Source organism: Oncorhynchus keta, chromosome 1 (assembly GCF_023373465.1).
Source record: "Oncorhynchus keta strain PuntledgeMale-10-30-2019 chromosome 1, Oket_V2, whole genome shotgun sequence".
Taxonomy (NCBI): domain Eukaryota; kingdom Metazoa; phylum Chordata; class Actinopteri; order Salmoniformes; family Salmonidae; genus Oncorhynchus; species Oncorhynchus keta.
In genome coordinates this window covers 50,525,419-50,551,403 of record NC_068421.1, presented here as the reverse complement: position 1 = coordinate 50,551,403, position 25,985 = coordinate 50,525,419, and the positions used below count along the sequence as shown (strand labels likewise).

The 25,985-nt window shown below is 41.2% G+C and overlaps 2 protein-coding genes and 1 long non-coding RNA gene across 12 annotated transcripts in view; 2 read left to right on the top strand and 1 right to left on the bottom strand.

The window, feature by feature from the left end:
- opa1 (OPA1 mitochondrial dynamin like GTPase) overlaps positions 1-8,931 on the bottom strand; it is a 58,658-nt gene extending 49,727 nt beyond the window's left edge. For 2 of the 10 annotated variants that reach the window (XM_052526753.1, XM_052526757.1), the window contains exons 1-6: positions 8,703-8,931; positions 7,659-7,986; positions 4,680-4,776; positions 4,057-4,173; positions 2,294-2,341; positions 80-168 (exon numbers count right to left, since the gene is read on the bottom strand). In XM_052526753.1, coding sequence (XP_052382713.1) covers positions 80-168; positions 2,294-2,341; positions 4,057-4,173; positions 4,680-4,776; positions 7,659-7,986; positions 8,703-8,731 — 708 coding nt within the window. In that variant the 5' untranslated portion in view covers positions 8,732-8,931. The remainder of the gene's footprint in view (positions 1-79; positions 169-2,293; positions 2,342-4,056; positions 4,174-4,679; positions 4,777-7,658; positions 7,987-8,702) is intronic. The other 8 variants (XM_035775046.2, XM_035775054.2, XM_052526755.1 and 5 more) reach the window with 7 other exon arrangements.
- Positions 8,932-10,867: 1,936 nt separating this feature from the next.
- Positions 10,868-13,452, top strand: LOC118395484 (uncharacterized). The gene is made up of 2 exons (XR_004827975.1): positions 10,868-11,098; positions 11,868-13,452. It is a non-coding gene; the product is annotated as an uncharacterized LOC118395484 (long non-coding RNA).
- A 10,357-nt stretch (positions 13,453-23,809) lies between these two features.
- Positions 23,810-25,985, top strand: part of LOC118386952 (E3 ubiquitin-protein ligase UHRF1) — a 48,495-nt gene continuing 46,319 nt past the window's right edge. Inside the window, exon 1 of the mRNA XM_035774999.1 lies at positions 23,810-23,900. The gene's annotated coding sequence lies outside the window, so the exon portion shown is untranslated. The remainder of the gene's footprint in view (positions 23,901-25,985) is intronic.

Genomic DNA, 25,985 nt, shown 5'->3' with positions numbered 1-25,985 from the left:
ACAATGAGACACAGCTATATGTCACAGGGAGCGAGGCTGAGCGAGGGTAAGCTAGTAAGGCGGTGCAGAGCATACTTGCCTTCTTGAACTGTTTGTCGCTGGCCTCCGGTGTGGCGGTGACCGGGGCCTCTGTGGCTGCTTTCACTGGAGTGTCCCCAGGGGCTTCTGCTAGGAGACAACAAAACCGTCAATTATAACACTTGACAAACATAAGGTTACCCACACATGATAATACATTATCTTTAATAGTTTATTAGCAATAAGTAATAATGAGTCAAAAGTATTGGCATGCCCAACATTAGAGAGGCCTTTATCTATGCCCCAGATCAGAAGAAGCACCCGGTCCCATGTGACAGAATCTCAAATGTTTGGAAAATATTGCTCACAATAGAATTTGCTGATTGGCTGAAAGCCGTGGTAATTTGTCCTGCTCTAATTACTTTGGTAACCAGTTTATAATAGCAATAAGGAACCTCAGGTGTTTGTGGTATATTGCCAATACACCACAGCTAAGGGCTGTATCCAGGCACTCCGTGTTGCGTCGTGCTTTAGAACAGCCGTTCGTCGTGCTGTAAAGGCCATAAACCAAACCCCCACGGGCTTTATCGCTTAAAAACTGCACTTGAGTGTCATGGAACAACAATCTCTCGTCCAGCCAATGACAAGCCTCGCAATAACAAGCCTCGCACATACCGTACAGGACTGCGTCCCAAATGGAACTCTATTCCTTATATAGTGCCCTACTTTTGAAAAGAGTCATATGGGCCCATGTCTAAAGTAGTGCACTACATAGGGAACCACTTGGGACATGACAGGAATACACCCATTGTTTTAGCAAATCAAAGAAGAGGGAGGGATGTGGTTTGAGGTGTTTGCATCCATCAAAGACACTGTGCTTCTTCCAAACATCTGAGAAGCATCAGCTACCAGCAGACAAGGAGAGCCCTCTCAGCCAAGGATAAGGGATCCCATAATGTAAGTAGAGGAGGGGGGAGAGCCCAGGGAAGCCAAAGAGAGAGGAGGAACTTGAAAGTCAAAATACAGAAACACACAAGCAGAACAGACAAAAGCCACAGTCAGACTAAACTGCATGACAAGGGAGAAGAGGAGACTATGAAAAACAAACAGACTGTATCTGTTGTTAAGAGCACTGTAGACCAGAAGGATAAAGATCTCATTATCATATCCAATTCAATTCATTCCAAGTTTGTCCAATTCAGTTTTCAGAGGACTTGTGTTTTTAGAGGAATTCAATTACACAATGGGACAGTACACAAAATGTCCTTCTCTGCACCCTTTTGATATCAATATGACTTAAGGTTAAATCCTCTGCATCAATTAAAGCCCGTGTGTCAATCAAAGCACACTCTGGTACTACGGCCACCCAAAAGACAAATCCTTCCATTAATAATTTGTCATTGGCGTATCAGACAGCAGCATAGAGTACCACAGAATGAGTCATAATACCCATAAAACCTAGCAGTCAAACAGGGAAAAGGTTCCAATTGTTTTTCCACCGTTCATTCCCCCCCCATTGGTGATTTTAGAAACACTTCAAATAATGGCTGTGTTTCTTGCAGGCTTACCCTGGGGAAACGTTTTGATAATCGTGTAAGTCTCTCAAGGAACAGGTAACTTTTATCAATATATTCACTTGTATTTTCCAGCAAGAAAATGAGATGCTTATTAGCTTCTAACGTGGCTATCATAAAGAACTACAAATACCATCGTGATCTGGACGAGACTGCCGAATCGAAGCAAAGGTAAAAATCTCTGGATTAACCATCTAACTATGTTAGCTAAACGAGTTAATGAATAAATTGGATACATTTCTTTAAATTGACAATTCTGTGCAAGTTTTAAATAGCTAATTAGCATTTTCAAATCTGAGAATAAATAGAGCAGAATATATTGATAAAAGTCACCTTGTCCGAGAGAGATGTACATGCTTATCAAAACACACCACCAGGGTAAACCTACACGAAACACAGCACTTATTTTAAGTGTTAAAATCCCCATTGGGATAACTGTATGGTTTAACTGCTAGGTTTTAAGGGTATTATGACATTTCCACTGTGATGCTCTATTGGACAAATAAATCAGCTGGTAAATAAATAAAGCCAATCGTGTTAAGTTAGGAGGTGCCAATCCAGGAACACATGACATCGTCTTTGGCTCCAAACCCCTGTTAACCACGTCTGCAAGGGTGCTGCTGCACACACACACACCAACGTTGGGTATTCAAACAGCACCAGGGAAGAGAATGGAGGGGCTGAGTGTGGGGTGTACACACCTAACAACAGACGCAGACCAGAAGCTCCTTCACTACCCACACTCACACCTGTGAAGAATGCGGAGGGGGAGGGGGTGGGGGGGGGGAGAACACAACATAAAAATCAAAAGACTGAAGCAAAAAGGGGTCAGAGCAGGGTCACTGCTGCCAGAATGTGAGCTTGTTGTTGTGGCTGCGTCCTGCAAGTCCAGAGGCGACTTTTGCAATCTGGGCACGCAATTGTGATACTACTCATTATACAGGATAACTAATCGATTGGCCTAATTTGACTGTGTGAAATCAATGGATTGGTACTGTTCACTTATGCTCAGCACATGCATACAATAGTAACATTGTCAAATGACTCATATTGACCTAAATTAGACCCAGTTACTTTGGAAATTATACTTAGCCCATAGAGATCCTATTAAATTACTCGAGGGGTAAATGTCATAAACCCTCAAAGTTCCAGAATGGGGTGAAAATGGCAGCCATATTAGTCAGGGAGAAATCCAACCTAGTCTAATAATTGGACTGAACGGCAGTAGAGTCCAAATCCCTCTTTTTACAGGACAATAAAAGGCATGTGATACAGGCATGTGTAATACAACTGTCTACCTAAAATATTGTCATATAATTATAAATGCAATCTATATGGATTTCATACAAATTTGATGTATACATAGCTTCTAAAATATATGTAAACGGACCATAAATGCCTCCATTTTTGTTTTCTTGGAAAACAATAGCAGTGGTCGTTGCATTTACAATTTGTCTAAGTAATAACATCAACTGATCTCAGTCAGTGCATGGTTGTGGATGGACTGCATTGTTTGAATGGAATGTTGGCTGTTCATTTGAAACATTTATTGAATCATTCCTTAAAAAAAAAAAAAAAATTAAGTCTGGCTCCCTAGGTAACAAATATAATCTACACATAAAAAAATAAATGACTTTACACAATATCTTATCACAGCACTGGAAGATCATGGATGACCAACTCCCTGACCAAAATGGCTGAGCTTTAGCCCAGCAGAAGAAGGTTCCTGTCCATTCTAGTACTCAAAATTCCAAAATCTTTGACTTAGCCTATAAAAACAGCTGCCGTCAGCACATAATTATAGTATGCTTAGAAAAATGTAAATCATAGAGACGGGTGGAAATTGCTCCATAGCTCGAGGTGTATTCATTAGTGCACGCCGTAGCAAAATGTTCTGCAAATGTCCCCCCCCCCATTTGCTTCCTAGTGAATACACCCTAGAGTGTGTCCCCTCTCTCCTCACTTCCTCTGGACTTCCAGCAAGCAGTATATTGAGCAGACTATTTCAACACAAGGCAGCCCAATTGTGGTGTTAGATACACTTCACAAGGACATCAATGATGCAAAAGCCCAGATAAGAGGTGGGAAAGTGAAAAGTGGCTGGAACTGGCACTGTAAATTGGCAAAAATAAAACATTTAACTGATTGCTGGAAAGTAGATTGCAACAGTAGGTAATGCAGGTGTGATTAGACAAGGATTGACAAAAGAAGCCAACTTCAAATTCAGATAATCAATGACGTGGAGTGTGACTTTCTACCACCTGGGGCGGGTGCTATAGCTATTCTGGATTCATAAAGCTCAAAACGTTGAGCACTTTTGCCACTTCACCTAAGATCTATAAAAAAATATCTAATCCTATGCAAAAAAAAATAGTTGATTAACTGGTTTGTCCAACATGGGCATATTGAAGCATAAAATGGCAATATATATATATTTTTTTATCTGACAAGACTGTGTACTCACCGGTGGAGAGTATGCTCTTCAGGAAGGTGAAGTTCTCTCCTATCTTATCAAAGTCAGGTAACTCGGGTAGGAGCTTGGCAATCTCCTCTAACTCAGGCAGAATTTTGGTTAGTTTATCTGTGTGTAGAAAAGTGAGATATGGTTAGTGGAGTTGACCATTTGAACAAATGTTGTGTTGCATGCATCAGACTTAAATGAACCAAACTAAATAAGCAGCCTTAAAAGATGGAATCCGCAGTAGGGGAAACAGCGCCACTGTCCGCCCCACGGCTATTGTTATTGTTTTGTTTACAAAGCAGAGCTGGGGAGCGTTGCACATCGGAAAAAAAATAATATCACGCATGCAATGATGTCAGAGGGGGGTGAAAAAAACAGTGTTCGTTGTTTGCAGCAACTCCTCCGTTGTTGAAATATCGCAAAACGGACATGGCAGTTTCAGCAACAAGGATTCCAGTTTAAGATAAAAATAGCAATGGCTCAGTCTGTTTTACAATTCACATCTGAACAACCACACACTGCACTGACTGACAGAGAAGAAACCAACATGACAAGGTGTTTAACACTTTCAAGATTACAGACTTCTAACGAGGCATTTTGTGGCATACAGGGAGGGGGACACCTACCTAGGTCAATTTGATCACTCAGCTCCCAGACAAAATCAGGTATTACCCAATTGTATGCACTCATATCAGGCAGCATATCCTTCCACTCCTCATAGGTCTGGAAAAACAGAACATAAGTGGCATTTCAATCATATGGTCAATTTACAATTCTATATATATGGGACAACAACAAAAAAAAACTCCATTAAAGACTAACAAGAACAACATTTCAAGGGATGGTTTAGGAGACAATAAGTAAGGGGTGTGTGTTCTAGAGGAGTGGCACTTCCACTGCGTGGCATTATTTTCCAGAGATCTTTTCCGAGTTGATTATCCCGCTTATACCACGACTATAATCTAACTACGGCTGTGACGGTCATGGAATTGTGGATGATGGTAACTGGCCAACCGAAAGACCACGGTCACCGTATTAACTGTTAGAACAGCAGCAAAAAAAAAAAACGATGGATGTGAAGCTATAGAAATAGATTGAATGGAATGGGCGTACCCCGTTCAAGCCAATGGTGGCATAATGGGTGGACTGGCGAACATTGCAAGTTTCCTGCATACCAGCAAAGCAGGAAGTTATCACGTTGTTAAGAGTTCATGTTACGGCAGAAACGGACTCAAATGAACGAATGCCCGGCCATCCCGTCTTCAAGCATCTATTCGTTCCAAAAAATGTGTAATAATTCTTAAAAGGTTATTTTATTTTCATCCATAACTATCGGTTACACAGTTATAGAGTAATTGAGCCAGCCCTGAATTGAACACATTTGCACCTAGAAACTTGTTCAACATTCACCGAAGTAGCCAGCAGGTTTACTAGATAGTAGGGCTGTGCAGAGTACTCGGACAAAACAAGTACCATAACTGATATGGAGCATTTTCTGAATACAATTATGACGCAAGTTTCTTTTTGTAATTATCCGTGATTGAAATAAAGTTATTTTCAGGTGCCAGCACCCATCTCTCTCTCACTGAAACAGTATGAAGTGCTATTGGCGAGTTCTTTCTATAAAGAAACGGGCGGGGTATCTGTTGAGCCTGCTGCAATGATTGGATTAGAACAAGATGCTCTCATTTCCCCCAGACAGGCAGGCATCTCTGCCGCCTCCCCCAGGGCACAAGTCTCACCTTCATGTATGAATCAGAATCTGGAGCTAGTCACTGTTGCTCAATCTAGTTATTTTCTGTCAACTTTATTCAATTGCAGACGATGAGATTCAAGCCATGCTTGCTTGCTATTATTATTTATTCTTGCCCGGGCATGTTTACAGAGCGACAGATCATTAGAAAATAAAATGACAAATGTAGATAGTTTGTTTTGATTGGACAAATGTTGTGGCATAAGTGTCGGGAGGAAAAATTATTTGCTCCTCTTGAAAGTGAAACAACAAATGGGACAAACAAATTAGACTACCTTCATCTAAATCTGTGTCTGGGATAAATGCAGGCAGTAGTAGCCAGCCAGCCATGCATTAGGTGAATAGCCTATTCTGTTGATAATTGAATAGGACTAAGTATGAAAATCATGTACATTTTCATCCGTCGGGGTCATTTAACTTTGAACAATGTGTGCAAATGAGTGAAGGAACACGACGATGTGCTCAGAGATAATGCAATAATAATAATGAGATAATGCAATAATGCATACTTTTTGTACTGTTCATGTTTTACAGGCATTTAAAGCACACTTCCGTGTTTTCTGATCACAAGTAAATACGATTACAAGTATCAAATGTGATAAAACCGATAAGATTACAATGAGATCAGCACACCCCTACTAGGTAGCTACAGGAGTTGCCCTGGTAACCAAACAAATAGACTTGCTAGCTTAGCTAACCAAACCATTAGTCCTATATTGCTATTATGAAAATCTAATTCAACAATGTCAATAATGTTTTCAAAATCAGCTTTTGCTTTCAAAAGCAGCTCAAACATAGAACATGTAAGAATGAACTTCATAGCCATTGAATTATACCGTGCATTATAGGGAATTATACAATCGAACACTAATTTCTGATTGGCTTGAAGGGCATTCTTGAGTGTGAATTATTTCCCGATAACGCACGGTATACCTGCACAATAGAATTCAATGGCTATAGTTCCTTCTTACATGTTCTGATTGAGCTGCTTTTTCACTGGATGTTGAACACATTTCTACCAGCAAATGAACACATTTCTAGCAGCAAGTGTGTTCAATTATAACCATGGTATAAAAGGAATAATCAACTCTGAGCTCTGTTGATTATTAATCAACTTGGGGCTCTATGCATTCGTCTCTATGCATTCCTATCCCTTAAATAATGCACGCTCTAGAATGCCCTTCAAGCCAATCAGAAACGAGTATTCAACAATGCCAGGGTATTTCACATTCTAAGTGACAGGAAAGGGTTAAGTCTTTAAAAGGTCCCTTCCTTTCTTCTGTCTTGAAAGAGTCTGGGTTAAAAATAGAGGCGTGACGGGAGCCTACACAAGCTAAACTTCAACAGAATCATATGTTAACCTGGTGCATATAGTGAAATGGGTTTGAGATAACACGCTCGTAAGGGCATCTCATTGTGCTGGCAGCCTAGCGCGTCACGTGACCTGAATAAACATACACCCTAGCAGATCAGCAGTCAACTGTAGAGCAATTAACCTTGGTTTCACTGGATGTTAAGAACAGTAGGTGGACTCACTCCATTAGGATTACAAAATCACCATTCAAATTCAATATCACTTGATCCTATGCCCAGTTTGAACGGTAATAAACCACTATATCTATGTGTTTGTTATTCTCAAAGCTCTTACCAAGCAGGTAAAGCCAATTAGTGTCAGAGTGTCAACCACTATCTAGATTTTAAACAGATTCTCTATCAAAATTATGGGACAGAAACCCAGGCACAGATTAAGCCTAGTCCTGGACTACAAAGCACTTTCAATGGAAAATCTGTGTCTAGGACACATTCCCTTAACATTCAACTCTCTCTCCTCCACCTCAAATGTGCGGTGTACCTTTTTGGCGGTGTACCCGCCTCCCACTGCCGAGCCCAGCACGATGTACCGGAGCTTGAGCAGCCTAGAGGCTAGGCGCAGCATCCAGAAATTGCGGTGCTGCTGGTAGCGCCAGCCGCCATGGCCGCCTGGGGGAGGCTTGGGAGACCGCATGGGCAGCCGGGACATGGAGGTGAAGTGGCGGGCTGCCGAACAGTGCGGGGGGCGCTGGGCGTTGGCACTGGCGTTGTACCGGTGGTGGATGGCACGGGACAGCGGGTGCAGCTTCTGCAAGGGCATCCTGAACCTCACCCCCATGTTTTTGGAGACCAGGTTATTGCAGGCCACGCTGACAAGACAGAGAAAACGAGTCAGGGATTAAGACCCACAAGTAAATTCAACACTACCTTCTGCAGACATCAGTTTGGTGTGATTAGTTGAAAGACTAATTATAACTGTACATTACAACATGATGCCCGAACAATGGCATGACAGTGTTGATTGAAAGAAAGCGGGGGAAAAAATGAAAGCTAGCTGAAAACCTGTCTGGCTAAATACACTACAGTAACGTTAGTTACCTAAAAATACTACAATAATGTTAGCTAGCTAATTTAGTTGACTGCGTTAAATGGCTAACGTTAACTGGCTACCAGCATGTCAGCCTTTGCTTTTGTTTTGCAGATGGCCAGCACACACCCCATCCAACGTTAGCTAGCTAGTTGGACAATTATTTACGAGCAGGCCGCTTGTCAGGGATTGACATTTGTTTTACAACGTAACTACCTAATTGCCAGTTAACCCGCTTCCTGGCCATCAGAGGAATAACAACCTTTTCGTAATCAGCCGCTACCGGCTCAAGCCAACTAACGTTATCTAGCAAAGTTAGCCAGTCATTTCATTAGAAGTTGTACATCACTGCCATCAACTATTGCTGTTTGAAAACGTCTATCTTGTCTAGATAGTATTGTGGTCAGCATTGCTAACTAGCTCGATATAGCCTAGCTAGCTACACTAGCCAGCTGGCGCTAAAGGTTGAGCTTTTGGAAATGGTAGTACCCCACTTACCAGGCCACTGCTCTTCCAACTCGTAACATAGCTAGCTGTTGCTATTAAGTTACCAACAAGGGGTGAGTGCAAATTTATTATAAAGTCGCGCTTAGGCACTATTTAAATCATCTTTCCAGATGGTACACATTGGTTATTGCTAGCTAGCTAACAAGGACACGGCAAGAAATCGGAATGACAGGTCCACTTCCTGGCAATGAGTCCAACCTCCAAATTAGCACTGCCAAAACACAGTCTATGGTGGTTAAGGTTCCTATACAGTATCTGTCGTACATACTCAATCACATCTCATATGATATAACATTTTCTCTAATTTATCAACAAGTAAATCAATTGGATGAATTATTATTTCAAACATTTATAGTAAGAATTTCCACACTGTAATCTGACTAAAAACACCATTGTGTCTTAATTGTTCTTCCATGGAAGCTGTGGACCTCCCAAAATTGCTGAAAAAGTAGCACAAGTCCAGAACTACTCATACTCTAGGGTGTGGATGGTCTAATAATACACAATATCAACTTCATGACTCCTCAATGTTGTACAATTATGATGGGTGATTGCTTCGCTCTCTAAATCATCCAATTTTTACTGCAAGCTTATGTCTTCCTCTGGGTACATTGACTTCAAATCTAAACCTAGGATGCTCATGGTTCTCACCCCCTTCCATAGACTTACACAATACTTATGACAACTTCTGGAAGACATCCTCCAACCTATCAGAGCTCTTGAACTGACATGTTGTCGACTCAATCAAAGGATCAGAGAATTGATCTAGTACTGAAAGCATAAACTACAGCTAGCAAGCACTGCAGGGCATAAAATGGGGTGAGTAGTTGACTCAAAGAGAGAAAGACAATAGTTGAACAGAAAAAGTGTGTGAGTTTGAGCATGTCCATTAGGCCTATGGATTAAAAAAAATATATCAGCATGAATTAGATTGCGCAATAAAAGCCCCACTTTTATTCCATAGGCTGGGATCCACACTATGCAGCTGTTTGTTGCAAGAGCGCATTTTCCACTGGCTATCTACTGGTTTCAAAAACAATGATTGACAGGCATCTTAAACTTCTTGAATTCAACAATTTTTGGGTTCAAGTACACATTTATATTTGTGAACAGCCATCCACAACAACCACAATCCGTAAGGCGCAAATAGCTAAATGAGAGAGCAGCGGTGTTATTCACATCAATGCGTGATGTAGATATCAATAATAAGTGATATCTGTATCGCCGTAGACTACACCACTGTTGTCATCCTTGCCTTCAAGCGTTTATTCAAATTGGATCATCTTTGGATGCCAACAGCAGTCGCATCATTGGAAGACAGAGCTTGGACTGCAGCCTACAAAAGCCTATTCCTGCTCTTTTCCCGCAATCCATCAAACACATTTGGTGTGTCATCATAGTGGTCTCTGACTTGTGGTCAGACTCGCTCAGGTGGAACAAACTTACATTTGCGCCTTTTTTCAATGCTGATTTGAATGTCATTGAGAAAACAGAGAAGTGATATTCAAAGTAATCCTCGAAGTAATCTTCTAGTTCTTCAAAAGTATCTGTAATCTGATTACAATATTTTTTTTGCTGGTAATGTAACAGATTACAGTTGCCGTTTTTTTGTAATCCTTTACTTCCCAACCCTGATCATCCAATATGCTGTAATGGAAATAAGGCTATGCTCATGAAAAAAATCATCCTCCCTCCTCTTAAACAGCACCAACCGCCACTGACACACACACACACACACACACACACACACACACAGTAACACAAAATAATAGTTTCTGGAGGTTCTCTCCTCATTTAAAATAGTGCATTATACAGTATAAAGGGAATACGGTGACATTTGGGGTGCAGACTATAAACTGAGCCGAATACAACAAACACATCCATATATTTCTATGTATATATTCTTATTCCATCCTTACTTGGATTTGTGTGTATTAGGTAGTTGTTGTGGAATTGTTAGACTACTTGTTTGATATTACTGCACTGTCGGAACTAGAAGCACAAGCATTTCGCTAGTCTCGCAATAACATCTGCTAACCATGTGTGTGACCAATAAAATTGTATTTTATTTGACATTTGTTCAAATGATTTAATGCTTCTCCCATTAAATAAAGGAGCCAGATGGGTGTCCGGGTGGCATCCCTGACATCTGATTGGCCACCCCTGGCAGTTTGATGCTGATTGACCTCTCACTTCACCTCTTATTGAAAGAAGCATTTATTTTGATGTTCGGCGGCGCAGTTTTTCAAATCGAGGACGATGAAGAGAGAATGTTAATGTAGGTTGCGAGATACAGAAGAAGAAGAAGGACACACAGAAGAAGAAGAGAGATTCTTTCCACAGTTCCACGAGTTCTTTTCGCGATTGGCGAAAGCATCATATTTAAAGTAAGTTTTAAGGTTTCAGCATCGGGTTTAGATGTCATGAACAACATTTACGAAAGTTGATTCGCTGTGTAAGTTAACGTTAGACATTTGGCTCCATTAACAGACAGTTAACCAGATAAGAGAGATCGGTTCCCAATTTAGCTTAACCTTATGTTTTTCATCTGTGCTAGTAATACACGCAAACACATTGCAGTGTTTAGCTCATGTTGGGTAACTAGTCACTTTAGGCTACAGCTGTCAGTATTCAGCAAGTTAACATTCAGCAATTTGAAATCCACCAACTCCGTTAGATTTTCGTACTTGAACTCAAAACGAACAATTTGTTATTATCATCAATCTGTTAACGTTACTCAAAAGATGACCACAATTTGCAGACCGCCTGATTGCTATTGTGAAGGTGTAAGAAAGTATAGCTAGCTAAGTTACTTACTGCAGAGTAGGGCTAGACATGATCTAACGAGTAACTTACAGTTGGCTGGTGGTTGATTTTAAGGTACAGCTATGATAATGGGGATTTGTAATTAACATTGTGATTGGACAAAAATTTGGGTAATTGGATGCTTAGATGTCTTTTTTTTGTATAGGATCAATTAAACATGAAAAGAAAGGGAGAGATATCAGACTTCTGTTCCAAAAGGACACAATGGTAGGCCAAGGCCTATACTTTAAACTACACGTTTTAGTTAGCAGCTGTTAGTATCTAATCTTGTGGATGCCTTAATGATACATTTCCGTGGAGATATGACACAACATTTAACGTGTATTTCAGACGTTTTGAAGATCCAGAGAAGAGGGTCCTGTACCAGCTGTGTTTGAAAACATTTCCCAGAACTCAGCATGGTTCTCAGAAAAGGGCTTTCAACATCTCCTGGAATAAGGACAATTCATGGCTTGAATATTCTGTAAATCAAGATTCAACCTATTGTTTCGCCTGTGTGCATTTTTCTCTGCCCAATAGACCTGAATCTGCCTTCACATCACAGTCGGGTTATTGTAACTGGAAAAAGGCACTATTTGAAGATTCTGGGTTTAAGCTCCATTCGAAGGCAGAGCATCATATCAATGCTGTGTATGCTTGTGTAACAGTATAATTTTAAACCGTCCCCTCGCCCATACCCGGGCGCGAACCAGGGACCTTCTGCACACATCAACAACAGTCACCCACGAAGCATCGTTACCCATCGCTCCACAAAAGCCGCGGCCCTTGCAGAGCAAGGGGAACTACTACTTCAAGTGACGTAACCGATTGAAACGCTATTTAGCGCGCACCGCTAACTAAGCTAGCCGTTTCACATCCGTTACACTTGGAATCAGCATAAAAGGGCTATTGACAGCAACTCATTAATGTTAGGCATCATAAATGAGGACCGGAAAAAGTAAGTGGAGGAAAACTGTCCTTACATTAAAACAATTGCAGATGTGCTCCTATTAACTGCCATTCAAAACATAGTGCAGAGAGGTCACCGAGAGTCTGATGACTCTCACAACCAGAGTGATTTTTTTTTTTTTTTACATTTAGAAGAAATCGCAAAGCATGAACCTCTCATAGAGAAAGGGATGAATGCATGTGGCAATGCTAAGTACACGAGCCACCAAATCCAGAACAAAATTCTTGAGGGCTTAGCTGAGATGGTACAAAGCGAAATAATAAGATGGGTAAAAGAAAGATACGTTTTTAGTGTAATTACAGATGAAACCAGAGATTGAAAGAAAAGAAGAACAATGGGGCCATCCACAAAAGCTTAGATGCAGCAGGTCTCACAAACATTATAATTGATTGCCTTGAAAAACATTGTTCTGGACTACAGAAATAAACTTGTGGGGCAAGGCTATGACAGTGCATCCGTCATGAGCGGAAAGCATTCTGGTGTGTCTGTTCGGATTCAAAATTGTATGTGCGCTGTAACGCACATGGTTTGGTTTTGGTTCTTGCCGATGCGGTAGAATCGGTGCCTGAGGCAGTTCACTTTTTTGCTCTCCTGCAGAAGTTTTATAACTTTCTATTTGGCTCGTACGTTCATCTCAAGTGGCTTGTAGTTCAAAAAGAGCTGTAGCCACAGCAGCAGCCCAGGGAACGACAGAGACTTACGGATGGAAGGTGGGCATGCAGATGCATCACATGCCGTAATCTGAGGGACAGGCTTCCAGCAGTTCTGAGAGTGCTACAGGATATCATACTTGAAAATAGTGGTGATCGATTAGTGGAGGCAAGGGGCCTTCTTTCTCAGATTGACATTTCATAGGGCTTTTGGTTACCTTTTTTTTATAAATTGCTTGGTGATGCCAGATGTCTTTCTGACATGCTCCAATCAAGCGCTCTCGACCTAGCAAGGGCTGTGGATCAAGTAGGTGCCCTTACAGACACATTACAGGACTACAGAGGGTGACTTTGGAGAACTATGGAAAGAGGTTGCAGAGCACTGCAAAATAAGTATACAAACTTAGCCTAAAACAAGCTTAAAATTTTACGACTCATAGATGATGAGCACTGTAGGACAGAAAAATAGTGACCAAAGTGATGGTGAGAGCTTCCGAAGAGCTATCTTTTATCTGGTGCTTGACAGTCTCGCAGCGGAGCTGCAGAAGCGTTTTCCAAAGCAAAATTGCCAGATGATGCAAAGGGGTCGAGTCTCTCAACCCAAAGAGTACAACATTCTTGAATGAGGAGCCTCTGTTTGCCTTTGAGTCAGATTTAGAGGACCTCAAACATGAGGTTCATCAAACCAAGCGGCCTCTTGATACAAGAGAGAGAGAGAAAAGTGGAAGGGACAGACCATCTCCTCTCCTTGACTTTGTTGTGTTTCTAGAACCTTATAAAGAGCTATTTCGACATTGCAAGATTTCTGTTGTTACATCAGTCGGCAGTGCTTTTGCGAGAGAAGCTTCTCAGCTTTAAAACGGATTAAAACCCACCTGAGGACAACAATGGTCGATGACAGGTTAAGTCACCTCAGGAATTCTCCGTGTTGAGTCAAGGAGGGCACGCTCCCTCGACATGGATGAGTTTGTGAAACATTTTGCCAGTTCTCACCAGAACAGTAGAATTATGCTGTTTTAAATCTACCTAGGATAATTTGGCACTTAGGCGGTCCCTCTGGTCATGATTAAAACCTGCACTGTGTACTAGCTAGAACACTGACATTCTAAAATCATAAATCCAAAGGGTATCATGTCACACACATATGTTATTCGGTCTTGATTAGGCCGATTCCAAAACTTTTCTTAGCTATTAGTTAACATAATATCTATGAACATAAATATGTAAGTCTGTAATATTGATAGGCTCCCAAATGATTTTGCAAGTTAATTTCTGCTTGATACCAGGTATGTCAAATTGCAGTGTTTTTGGTTGTTGTTGTAAATAAACTATGCTATTTATGTAACACACAAATGTTATCTTCTCTTTGGTGCTTGGGCTATATTTTCTGAAAATATTTTTTATTTTATAGACCCAGATGATATATTCATGAAAATAGTGACCCAAGTCTCTCCAGTATGTGAGTAAGACATTGAGCTGCAGTTCTGAGGTAGAGACACTGACTATTCATAGTATGTTAAAGAATTCTAGTGAAGTAACCCTTTTGGACCACACTACAGTATCTGCCACATTTTGAAGAACTCCGGGTTAAGTGAATTATCACTTCTACCTCTAATTCAGCAATCATAGGATTCATTCATGCTCCTTAGATGCCAGGTTCGGGTTACACACACATTTGCTGTCATCGTCTAAGGACCCCCTGAAGTAGCCTTGACCACCCCATGTATAAAACTTTAGTTTTGCCACTGGCTCCAACATGTGGAGAACGTGTCACACAACCTCGACTCATCCTCTCCTGCTGGCGGCTGCGTGTTTGCTCCCTCTGCTGGTTGAGTGCGATCTGGGCTGAGGCAGCGCGGGAGCAACGTACTGTATGTAAATAAACACGAGATTGAGGATGTTATGCATTGGACAATGAGAGGCTCTGAAGCCACCGTCCACCATGTCCCCCACTCGTCTGAAGGAGGAGTCCTCCGTTGGAATACATGTAAACTACAGAATTTAAATGTAATGTTTAATTAACCATTTACACTTGTGTGAATTGACTTGTATGGATAGGGCTAAATTGAAACGTTTCCTACAGAATAAATATGAGAAACGTATGCCTAAGGAAGGCAGCAATTGAGTGGGAACAGTTTGGTAATTATGGGAAAATTATCATACCAAAATTGTGTCCGGTGAACCGTTGTGACCTCAATCTAAACATTACACTGTTGATTGTTTATGCATTTTATATTTACTGTACTTTCCGCGGCATTTGTTGATGACGAAATCTGAAAACTATTTCGTAACATGATAAGAATATTTCTGGAAAAGGAAGGGGTAGGTGCAACATAAGACAAATACATGACATGGGTTTGAGTGAGAGGACAAACTGGTGTCTCTAAGTAGCCACACACCTCTCCAAAGTGTGCACAGTTCCTAAATCATTTCAATGCACTTTTATGACTCAAAGAAGCAAGCTTGATGTTTTGTTTCGAACACAACCCTGCAATCCCCGCCATCACACAATTACTTTTGTTGTTTACGCAATCCAAAAACGGACCATTATAAATCGCAATCTGGCACAGGTGAGCATCAATTGAAAGCGTGTTCTATTGCCAACATAATATCTCATGGACAGATTCACATGTAAATGGGAATTTACACATTTTCTATCATTTTACTTCTGGGTAATCAATGTTAATGCCAACATGATTTGCTAAAAACATTTTTTTTTTTAAATATGATTTTACTGTGTTTAGGCTTTCACAGGGAAATTCAAAAACGATTGTAATGGTGCTTATAGAAATTAGTATTGAACAGTGGCGATTTTAGCATGTAAATTATTTTCTTTTGCTAAAAATGTTGGGAGCCCCACCTGCCCTGAATGACTGGTCGCCACTGGCAATGAATGCATTCAGGTGCGTGTTCCACAGTGAATTTTCTTCACAGTAGACAAATATATGCTCATTCTGTTCAGGAAAAAAAATGAATATGGCTCCATATTCAAATGCTTAGGTTGGAGTCATTGAAACTCGTTTTTCAACCACTCCACAAATTTGTTAACAAACTATAGTTTTGGCAAGTCTGTTAGGACATCTACTTTGTGCATGACACAAGTCATTTTTCCAACAATTGTGTGCCAGGAGATTATTTAACTTATAACTCACTGTATCACAATTCCAGTGGGTCAGAAGTTTACATACACTAAGTTGACTGTGCCTTTAAACAGCTTTGAAAATTCCAGAAAATTATGTCATGGCTTTAGAAGCTTCTGATAGGCTAATTGACATCATTTGAGTCAATTGGAGGTGTGCCTGTGGATGTATTTCAAGGCCTACCTTCAAACTCAGTGCCTCTGCTTGACATCATGGGAAAATCAAAAGAAATCAGCCAAGATGTCCACAAGTCTTGTTCATACTTGGGAGCAATTTCCAAATGCCTGAAGGTACCACGTTCATCTGTACAAACAATAGTACACAAGTATAAACACCATGGGACCACGCAGCCGTCATACCGCTCAGGAAGGAGATGCGCTCTGTCTCCTAGAGATGAACATACTTTGATGCGAAAAGTGCAAATCAATCCCAGAAGAACAGCAAAGGACCCTGTGAAGATGCTGGAGGAAACAGGCACAGAAGTATCTATTTCCACAGTAAAACAGGTCTTATATCAACATAACCTGAAAGGCCGCTCAGCAAGGAAGAAGCCACTGCTCCAAAACCGCCATATAAAAGCCAGACTACAGTTTACAAATGCACATGGGGACAAAGATCGTACTTTTTGGAGAATTGTCCTCTGGTCTGATGAAACAAAATAGAACTGTTTGGCCAAAATGACCATCGTTATGTTAGGAGGAAAAAGGGGGGCGCTTGCAAGCACCATCCCAACTGAAGCACGGGGGTGGCAGCATCATGTTGGGGGGGTGCTTTGCTACATGAGGGACTGGTACACTTCACAAAATAGATGGCATCATGAGAAAGGACATTTATGTGGATATATTGAAGCAACATATCCAGACATCAGTCAGGAAGTTAAAGCTTGGTTGCAAGTGGGTCTTCCAAATGGACAATGACCCCAAGCATACTTCCAAAGTTGTGGCAAAATGGCTTACGGACAACAAAGTCAAGGTATTGGAGTGGCCATCACAAAGCCCTGACCTCAATCCTATAGAACATTTGTGGGCAGAACTGAAAAAGCCTGTGCGAGCAAGGAGGCCTACAAACCTAACTCTGTTACACCAGCTCTGTCAGGAGGAATGGGCCAAAATTCACCCAACCTATTGTGGGAAGCTTGTGGAAGGCTACCTGAAATGTTTGACCCAAGTTAAACAATTTAAAGGCAATGCTACCAAATACTAATTGAGTGTATGTAAACTTCTGACCCACTGGGAATGTGATGAAAGAAATAAAAGCTGAACTAAATCATTCTACTATTATTCTGACATTTCAAATTCTTAAAATAAAGTGGTGATCCTAACTGACCTAAATCAATGGATTTTAAACTTGGATTAAATGTCAGGAATTGTGAAAAACTGAGTTTAAATGTATTTGGCTAAGGTGTATGTAAACTTCCGACTTCAACTGTATACATGGCCATAAAGGAGATGCTGAGAAAGAGGGATATATAAATCAAGTGGTCTCTATCATCTCAGAGGGGGCCCCTGCCATGATCGGAAGAGAGGGGCTGTGGACAACCCTGATCTCACAGCTTACCACCGCATCATTCCTCAGTCTGTCCTGTGCGCCAATCTGTCAGAAGAGTATGCTGAAGTGATGAATGCAATGATAAAACACATCAACTTCCTCTGGGCGTCCTCATCTCACCAACATCGCCTGCTGAGAGAATTCCTGAAAGAAGTTGAGGCAAATGACCTACCGCTGTACAACAACGTAAGATGGCTCAGTAAAGGCAGGGTGTTGGAATGTTTTTGGTCCATTATAAAAAGGAAATAACATCTTTCCTAGAGTCAGAAGGCAACACAGTTTTCACTTTTTTTTGCAAGACGAGAGCAAAATGGATAGTGTTGCTTTTTTGGTAGACATTACATCACACCTTAATGAGCTCAACGTGAAACTACAGGGCAAGAACAATTCAGTTTGTGATTTTATGACATCTGTCTGCTCCTTCCAGAGGAGACTGGATGTGTTCAAGGAGACTGTGCACACTTCCCAAAAGTGTAGGAACAGGTTCATGGTGAGAGAGATGTTTCTCCTCCTGTTGACTTCAGAGACAAGCTGATTGGAAACTTCAGAAATTGCTTGGACAGCAGCTCGTTCTAATTGAGAATCAATTCATCATCACAGATGTCAGCCGATTTTCAAAGGTGACACAGACCTTCTATATATATATAGACCTTCAAGTGGACAACTGCTGGATCTCCTACAGATGGAGCAGATTGATCTGCAAGCAAATGTTGCACTGTGAGAGCACTTTCAACTGACTGATCATGACCCTTTCTGGCTGCAGGCCGTGCCTGAGACTGTTTTCCCTGGTCTAACCAAAGTAGCACTACACACCTTGACCTTGTTTGGCTCCACATACAGTCGTGAGTCTTCTTTCTCCACTATGAACATCATTAACAATAAGTACCGTTCTAGACTCACCAATGAGCACCTACATACAGTATGTGCATGACAATGGCACTGACTCCATTCCAGCCAAGGATCAAATGATTGGCAGGGCAAGCAACAGCCCATTTCTCTCACTAAAGAAGAGAGATGGTGAAGTGGGAGAGTGCCGAGAGAGTGGGAACGATAAATATTAAACCTGTGGTTTCTTATTTGTTTAAAAATCAAAGCACTTTTTTCAGAAACAGGCACTTCTTGTTATTTTTTTGTGAAGCTGCAGTCTTGTTTTGCTTGAAATGAGAACATTTGTGATTGGCCTACTTTGATTTATGATTGGGCTGCATATTTATTTAACCTCATGTTTAATGTGTCTGCATTGAAGATGTGCAATAAATATTGTTGAAATGTTGTACTTTGTTTATTATCTATACATGTACAAGAACTACATATGCCCCCAAATCATTGCGCACATTAGACATTTTAACGGTTTGGAACTTTCGGGGGGAGGAAATGTTAGTCACTGGACCACTTTGAATTCAAATTGTGCACCCCTACCTTACACCATGGCAACCCTGCCTCCCTACAAGCTATGGGTATGGGTTCCTGCCTCAATTAGAAAAAGGGGACCGTCTTAAACAGCTAAACCAAAGGGAAAGTGTTTGGATTTACAAACTACAGGCCACTGAGTACCCTGGTTTAAATGAAGACATGGATTTCTCACCTTTTCTGTGGGGTTGTGAAAGGTCCCTTTGCTCTCATCTAGTGGACATTTTGGTCTATTGCCCTCAGATATTTTTAGACTGTGGTCCATGTTTGCTGTGTTCTGGTGTACTATAGAATAGATGGCTCTCCTATTCTTGGCACTTTGCCCAGTCATGTTTAAGGTTAGAACCATTTTTTTTAGGTATTGTACAATGAATTATGTAACCACTCCCTCTACTAATCAGGGCTGATTGGAAAAAGCTGTTCGAAAGAGGACATTGTATTATAATTTCTTTGTACTCCCTACGAAGGTCATGCAGCAGAGTTTAAAAAAAACTTTGTTTCCTTTGAACATGCCATACAAATAAAGGCATTTTAATGAATTATATATAGAGTGCCTTGGTCCTCTTTTTTCTTTTCCCTTCGCTATGAGACTTGAAATTGAGCTCAGGTACATCCTGTTTCCATTGATAATTTTACATTTACATTTAAGTCATTTAGCAGACGCTCTTATCCAGAGCGACTTACAAATTGGTGCATTCACCTTATGACATCCAGTGGAACAGCCACTTTACAATAGTGCATCTAAAGCTTTTAAGGGGGGGGGGGTGAGAAGGATTACTTTATCCTATCCTAGGTATTCCTTAAAGAGGTGGGGTTTCAGGTGTCTCCGGAAGGTGGTGATTGACTCCGCTGTCCTGGCGTCGTGAGGGAGTTTGTTCCACCATTGGGGGGCCAGAGCAGCGAACAGTTTTGACTGGGCTGAGCGGGAACTGTACTTCCTCAGTGGTAGGGAGGCGAGCAGGCCAGAGGTGGATGAACGCAGTGCCCTTGTTTGGGTGTAGGGCCTGATCAGAGCCTGGAGGTACTGAGGTGCCGTTCCCCTCACAGCTCCGTAGGCAAGCACCATGGTCTTGTAGCGGATGCGAGCTTCAACTGGAAGCCAGTGGAGAGAGCGGAGGAGCGGGGTGACGTGAGAGAACTTGGGAAGGTTGAACACCAGACGGGCTGCGGCGTTCTGGATGAGTTGTAGGGGTTTAATGGCACAGGCAGGGAGCCCAGCCAACAGCGAATTGCAGTAATCCAGACGGGAGATGACAAGTGCCTGGATTAGGACCTGCGCCGCTTCCTGTGTGAGGCAGGGTCGTACTCTGTGGATGTTGTAGAGCATGAACCTACAGGAACGGGCCACCGCCTTGATGTTAGTTGAGAACATGACAATGGTGGTGAAGATTAGGAACCCCAAATAAGCTTGCATCCAAAACATTGGTTTCATCGAGGGATGTTAGTTGCCGATTGGCAAGCTCCCGCTGAAAAGTTGCCAAAAACCCGAAGGTGGATAACACTTTGATGTGCATCGGAAAGATCCTATAAGATTTTGATGAGGCAATCGGTAGCTTCTGCAAAAAAGTGCCCTTTCTGGAGACTCATATTGAACAGGTTCCTGCTATGGGTATGTTGATTATTTATCAGTGAATACATGTGTTTCCCATCTCAAATAGTGTCCCTCCTCCACTGTGTTTCCCTCTGTTTTTATAGAGGACCTGAATGATGAGGGTAAACACCTTTGAACAGAACCCACTTCTTGGTAAGTCTGTACCAGGTAAACTCCCCTCACTAGTAGATGATTTCTGTTGTCAGAATAAGGAGTGGGCAGTCGTGTGTAAACAAATATACTGCGTTAACATTGCTATGACCGGTCTGTTTGAACGCTACACTGTGTCTGTCCTCCTCCCAGTCACTGAGCGGACAGAGGAGGACGTAGAGGAGGATGTAGAGGACAGAGAGGAGGGGGCAGAGAGCAGGCAGCGATGCCCCACAGGCTGGTCTAAATACGGATCAAGCTGCATCACTGCAAATAACTGGCTGAGCCTGCAGCAAACTATTAGACTACAAAGGGAAGCACACTACCCACGACTGCATGGCCAGGCACGACTCCAGCACCATCAATAAGTTTGCAGACGACACAACAGTGGTAGGCCTGATCACCGATAACGATGAGACAGCCTATAGGGAAGAGGTCAGAGACCTGGCCGGGTGGTGCCAGAATAACAACCTATCCCTCAACGTAACCAAGACTAAGGAGATGATTGTGGACTACAGGAAAAGGAGGCCCGAGCACGCCCCCATTCTCATTGACGGGGCTGTAGTGGAGCAGGTTGAGAGCTTCAATTTCCTCGGTGTCCACATCAACAACAAACTAGAATGGTGCGAAGAGCTGCTGGCAAAGCGCACGAAAGAGCTGTTTGAATGAATGCTTATGAGCCTGCTGCTGCCTACCACCACTCAGTCAGACTGCTCTATCAAATCATAGACTTAATTATAACAGTTTCTGGATTCGACCATAATCATCTCGAAAACAAAACGTTTATTCTTTGTGTGAAATACAGAAAAGTTACGTATTTTATCTAACGGGTGGCATCCATAAGTCTAAATATTCTTGTTACATTGCACAACCTTCAATGTTATGTCATAATTACGTAACATTCTGGCAAATTAGTACGCAACAAGCCAGGCGGCCCAAACTGTTGCATGTACCCTGACTCTGCGTGCAATGAACGCAAGAGAAGTGACACAATTTCACCTGGTTAATATTGCCTGATAACCTGGATTTCTTTTAGCTAAATATGCAGGTTTAAAAATATATACTTCTGTGTATTGATTTTAAGAAAGGCATTGATGTTTATGGTTAGGTACAGTCGTGCAACGATTGTGCTTTTTTACGCAAATGCGCTTTTGTGAAATCATCCCCCATTTGGCGAAGTTCGCTGTCTTTGTTAGGAAGAAATAGTCTTCACACAGTTATCAACGAGCCAGGCAGCCCAAACTGCTGCATACACCCTGACTCTGTTGCAAGAGAAGTGACACAATTCCTTAGTTAAAAGAAATTAATGTTAGCAGGCAATATTAACGAAATATGCAGGTTTAAAAAGATATACTTGTGTATTGATTTTAAGAAAGGCATTGGTGTTTATGGTTAGGTACATGTTGGAGCAATGACAGTCCTGTTTCACGAATGCGCACCGCATCAATTATATGCAACGCATGACACGCTAGATAAACTAGTAATATCATCAACCATGTGTAGTTAACTAATGATTATGATTGATTGATTGATTTGTTTTTTAGTCTAATGCTAGCTAGCAACTTACCTTGGCTTCTTACTGCATTTGCATAACAGGCAGGCTCCTCGTGGAGTGCAATGGAAAGCAGGTGGTTGGAGCGTTGGACTAGTTAACCGTAAGTTTGCAAGCTTGAATCCCTGAGGTGACAAGGTAAAAATCTGACGTTCTGCCCCTGAACAAGGAAGTTAACCCACCGTTCCTAGGCCGTCATTGAAAATAAGAATGTGTTCCTAACTGACTTGCCTAGTTAAACAAAAGCTTAAGTCACTTGCTTGTACATTAATGTTGAGAAATGATGTTGTTTGTTGTAAATAAACGTGTATACATTTTATTTCCTGTCAAATGTACGAACAACAAAAACATATAAAATGATTTTGTATCTTTCATCGCTCTGTGTTTTCATAATGTTCCTTCAATTCACAAGAGGCTAAATGTATCTCACCGGAGAAAGCATCCAAGTAAGAAAAACTGAGCCTCTCTGTATGTGTAGGCCATCTATCTGATGCTGTTTGGTTAAAAAGAGTATGACATTGTTGCTGCCTGTAGCATTGAATGCAAGGGAAGCCAAAAACAATTACAAAAATAATAGCCAAACAGCATTGAGCTAAACTAAGTGAGCTCAACTGTGAATGGTCCTGCCGCACCAAAACAAAGTCAAGGGAAGCCAGTGTGGATTTGGCTTCACTCTTATCACATCACAACGAGATACATCATTGAAAAAAAAAACTTGAACTGTTATGTTCTTGTCCTTCGGTAGCTAGCTAAACTTGTCCCTTTACTAAATTAGCCATGGATGGAGATAGTGATTTGGACTTGTGGTTTTACTTAGTTCTCCGTACTGGCTAATGATTATAATGGCAATTCTGATCCAACCATAAATTCATACTTTGTGCCCCTGGACTGAAAGGATTTAAGTTCAATATGTTGCTAGGTGTAGAAGATTAACTAGCTAACGGTGCCCATGGAAGCATGTAAGGCTAGAGAGCAAGGATTTTAGCCAGGTAGCCTAGGACAACAAAAAATAAAAGCATGTACTGTATGACAGAGTCATAGACCGTTTCGTCAACATGAAAGAAAGGCGGATGGCATTGGCATTTCTCCACAAATAGGGTGAATCTCAGGTCTACTCCTGCTTGTAGCAGGTTTACTAAACCACCGGTCCTGGCAACCATTATTACATGCACTTGGCGTCAATCATTACGCTCACCTGTTCCTCATGATGAGGCACACCTGGACTCCATTTCCTTACTCATTACCTACCCTATATCTGGCACTCACTTTGGTTTATTTCCCAGGCAGTAATGATGTTATTTCTTGTATTGTTCCATGGTTTGTTTATTATTAAACTCACCACTTGCTTCCCGACTCCCAGCGTCTACGTTATAGTGAGTCAACATGTTTTTCCTACTCGAACACACACGCATATACACACAAATTGTAACCATTGACAGCAATATCATATTTAGATGACTTTGATTAGACTAAATTAGTTGACACTATATTAGACTGAGCATAGTTGATTTGATGAAGCTAAAATGGTGCTGAAATAATGGAGGCAGTGCCTGTTTCTTTGCGGCTTCTAAATCGATAGTTTAGTCAAATTTCGTAAACATTAACTTGCTTGAGGTTGCTTTCCCGCTTTTATGATAAAACAGGTGTGGTTTAACTTATTCTGCCACTGTCTTCTTGTCTCTGCCTTTGGCCTATAATTCACATGCCTTGCAACCATGATGTAACAGGATATTATAGAGCTAACAACGCAATTATCACAACAGTTGTAATATGGCTTTTCCCTGGCTTGGCTTCCCCAGTGATTATTTTTTTACACACTCACTGCTGTTGTCAATTTAATGCATTCAGACATTGAAGCAGTTTTTGTAGCTAAGCGTCAGTTTTTCAGCTCTAGTGTTTAAATGTAGATGGTATCTTCAGTTAAAGTTGTATGAAGGGGAAAAAGTGTAAAAGTTTGCACTCTGTGTGTTTCTTGCTACCTGTCACTCAAATGGCAAGGGGTTGAATCTCATTGGCTGGAACTCTAATTGCTTAGGGCTGGCCCACATGTTGGGAAAATGGCGCAGCACAACTTCCATAAGTCACTTTCAAACTAGGGATTTTGTGGCGAATTGAGGTGAAACAATCATTTTGCTCATAGATTATGCATGTACAGTATGAACTACACATTGACACATCCAGTCCAAAGTGGGAGGTTTAAAAAGACTTACTAGTTACCAATGTACTGTAGCATATCTTTAACACTCTTGTTTCACTTCCTATAAACAACAACTGATGAGAGAAGATTTTTATTTCCTCAATATATTTCTATTGGGGAGAGTTTGGTTAAGTTGAGCCACCCTTGTTTCTATAAAACCATACAAAATTAATTTGACCAGATATTTAGGTAGAGGTTATCCTTTAATGTCTGAAGGAAGAAACCACAGAAAGTTGTAAGCAAGTTAAGTAAAAAAAAAAGTTTTTTAAGATTTACACCAAGTCAAATGAATGTGTTAGAAGTTTCGTGATGCTTGTATCTAAACCAAAGTAAATCATTAAGATTGTTCTATATAAGGTCCTAAACCTAGCATGAAAGTCCATCATTGTAGCTGAGTGGACTAATATAGTCAACATGTTTGGGGTAAGCTCAGCCAATGGGATAAGTTGAGCCAATAGCAAGTATTTCTTCCCAGGCGTAATGCAAGGCATTAAAGCTGAGATAGGCCAGGCACTGTTACCGCATATGTTAAATCTGATTTTTAAAATGTGCAAAGTACAGCTGGTGGTGTCAGTGTTAAAAGATGGTTCAAATTATTAAAAGATTGTGTTTGGGAAATAGAGACATGGTTTTAAACTATGTGTTTAATATTTAATTCAGTACAGAAACTTGTTGGCAGCTTAATTTACCCTGTGGCTAAACTTACCCCATATGTGCCAAGAGACCACTTTTTTTTGGACAAGCTATGTTATCAAAACTGTTCAAATGAATTCTGATCACAGCCTTATTCTAAAATTTATACTTGTTTTTGTCCCTTTAGCTACACGCAATACACCATAATGACAAAGCAAAAACAAGTTTAGAAATTCAGCAAATGTATCAATCTTAAATCAAATAAAAAAGCTGAAATATCACATTTACATAAGTATTCAAACCCTTTACTCAGTACTTTGAAGCACCTTAGGCAGCGATTACAGCCTTAAGTCTTGAGTCGGACGCTAGAACCTTGGCACACCTGTATTTGGGGTGTTTCTCCCATTCGTCTCTGCAGATCCTCTGAAGCTCTGTCAGGCTGGATGGGGAGCGTTGCTGTTCAGCTTTTTTCAGGTATCTCCAGAGATGTTTGATCGGGTTCAAATCTGGGCTCTGGCTGGGCCACTCAAGGACACTGACACTTGTCCCAAAGGCACTCCTGTGTTGTCTTGGCTGTGTGTGATTGGGGTTGTTGTTCTGTTGGAAGGTTAACCTTCGCCCCAGTCAG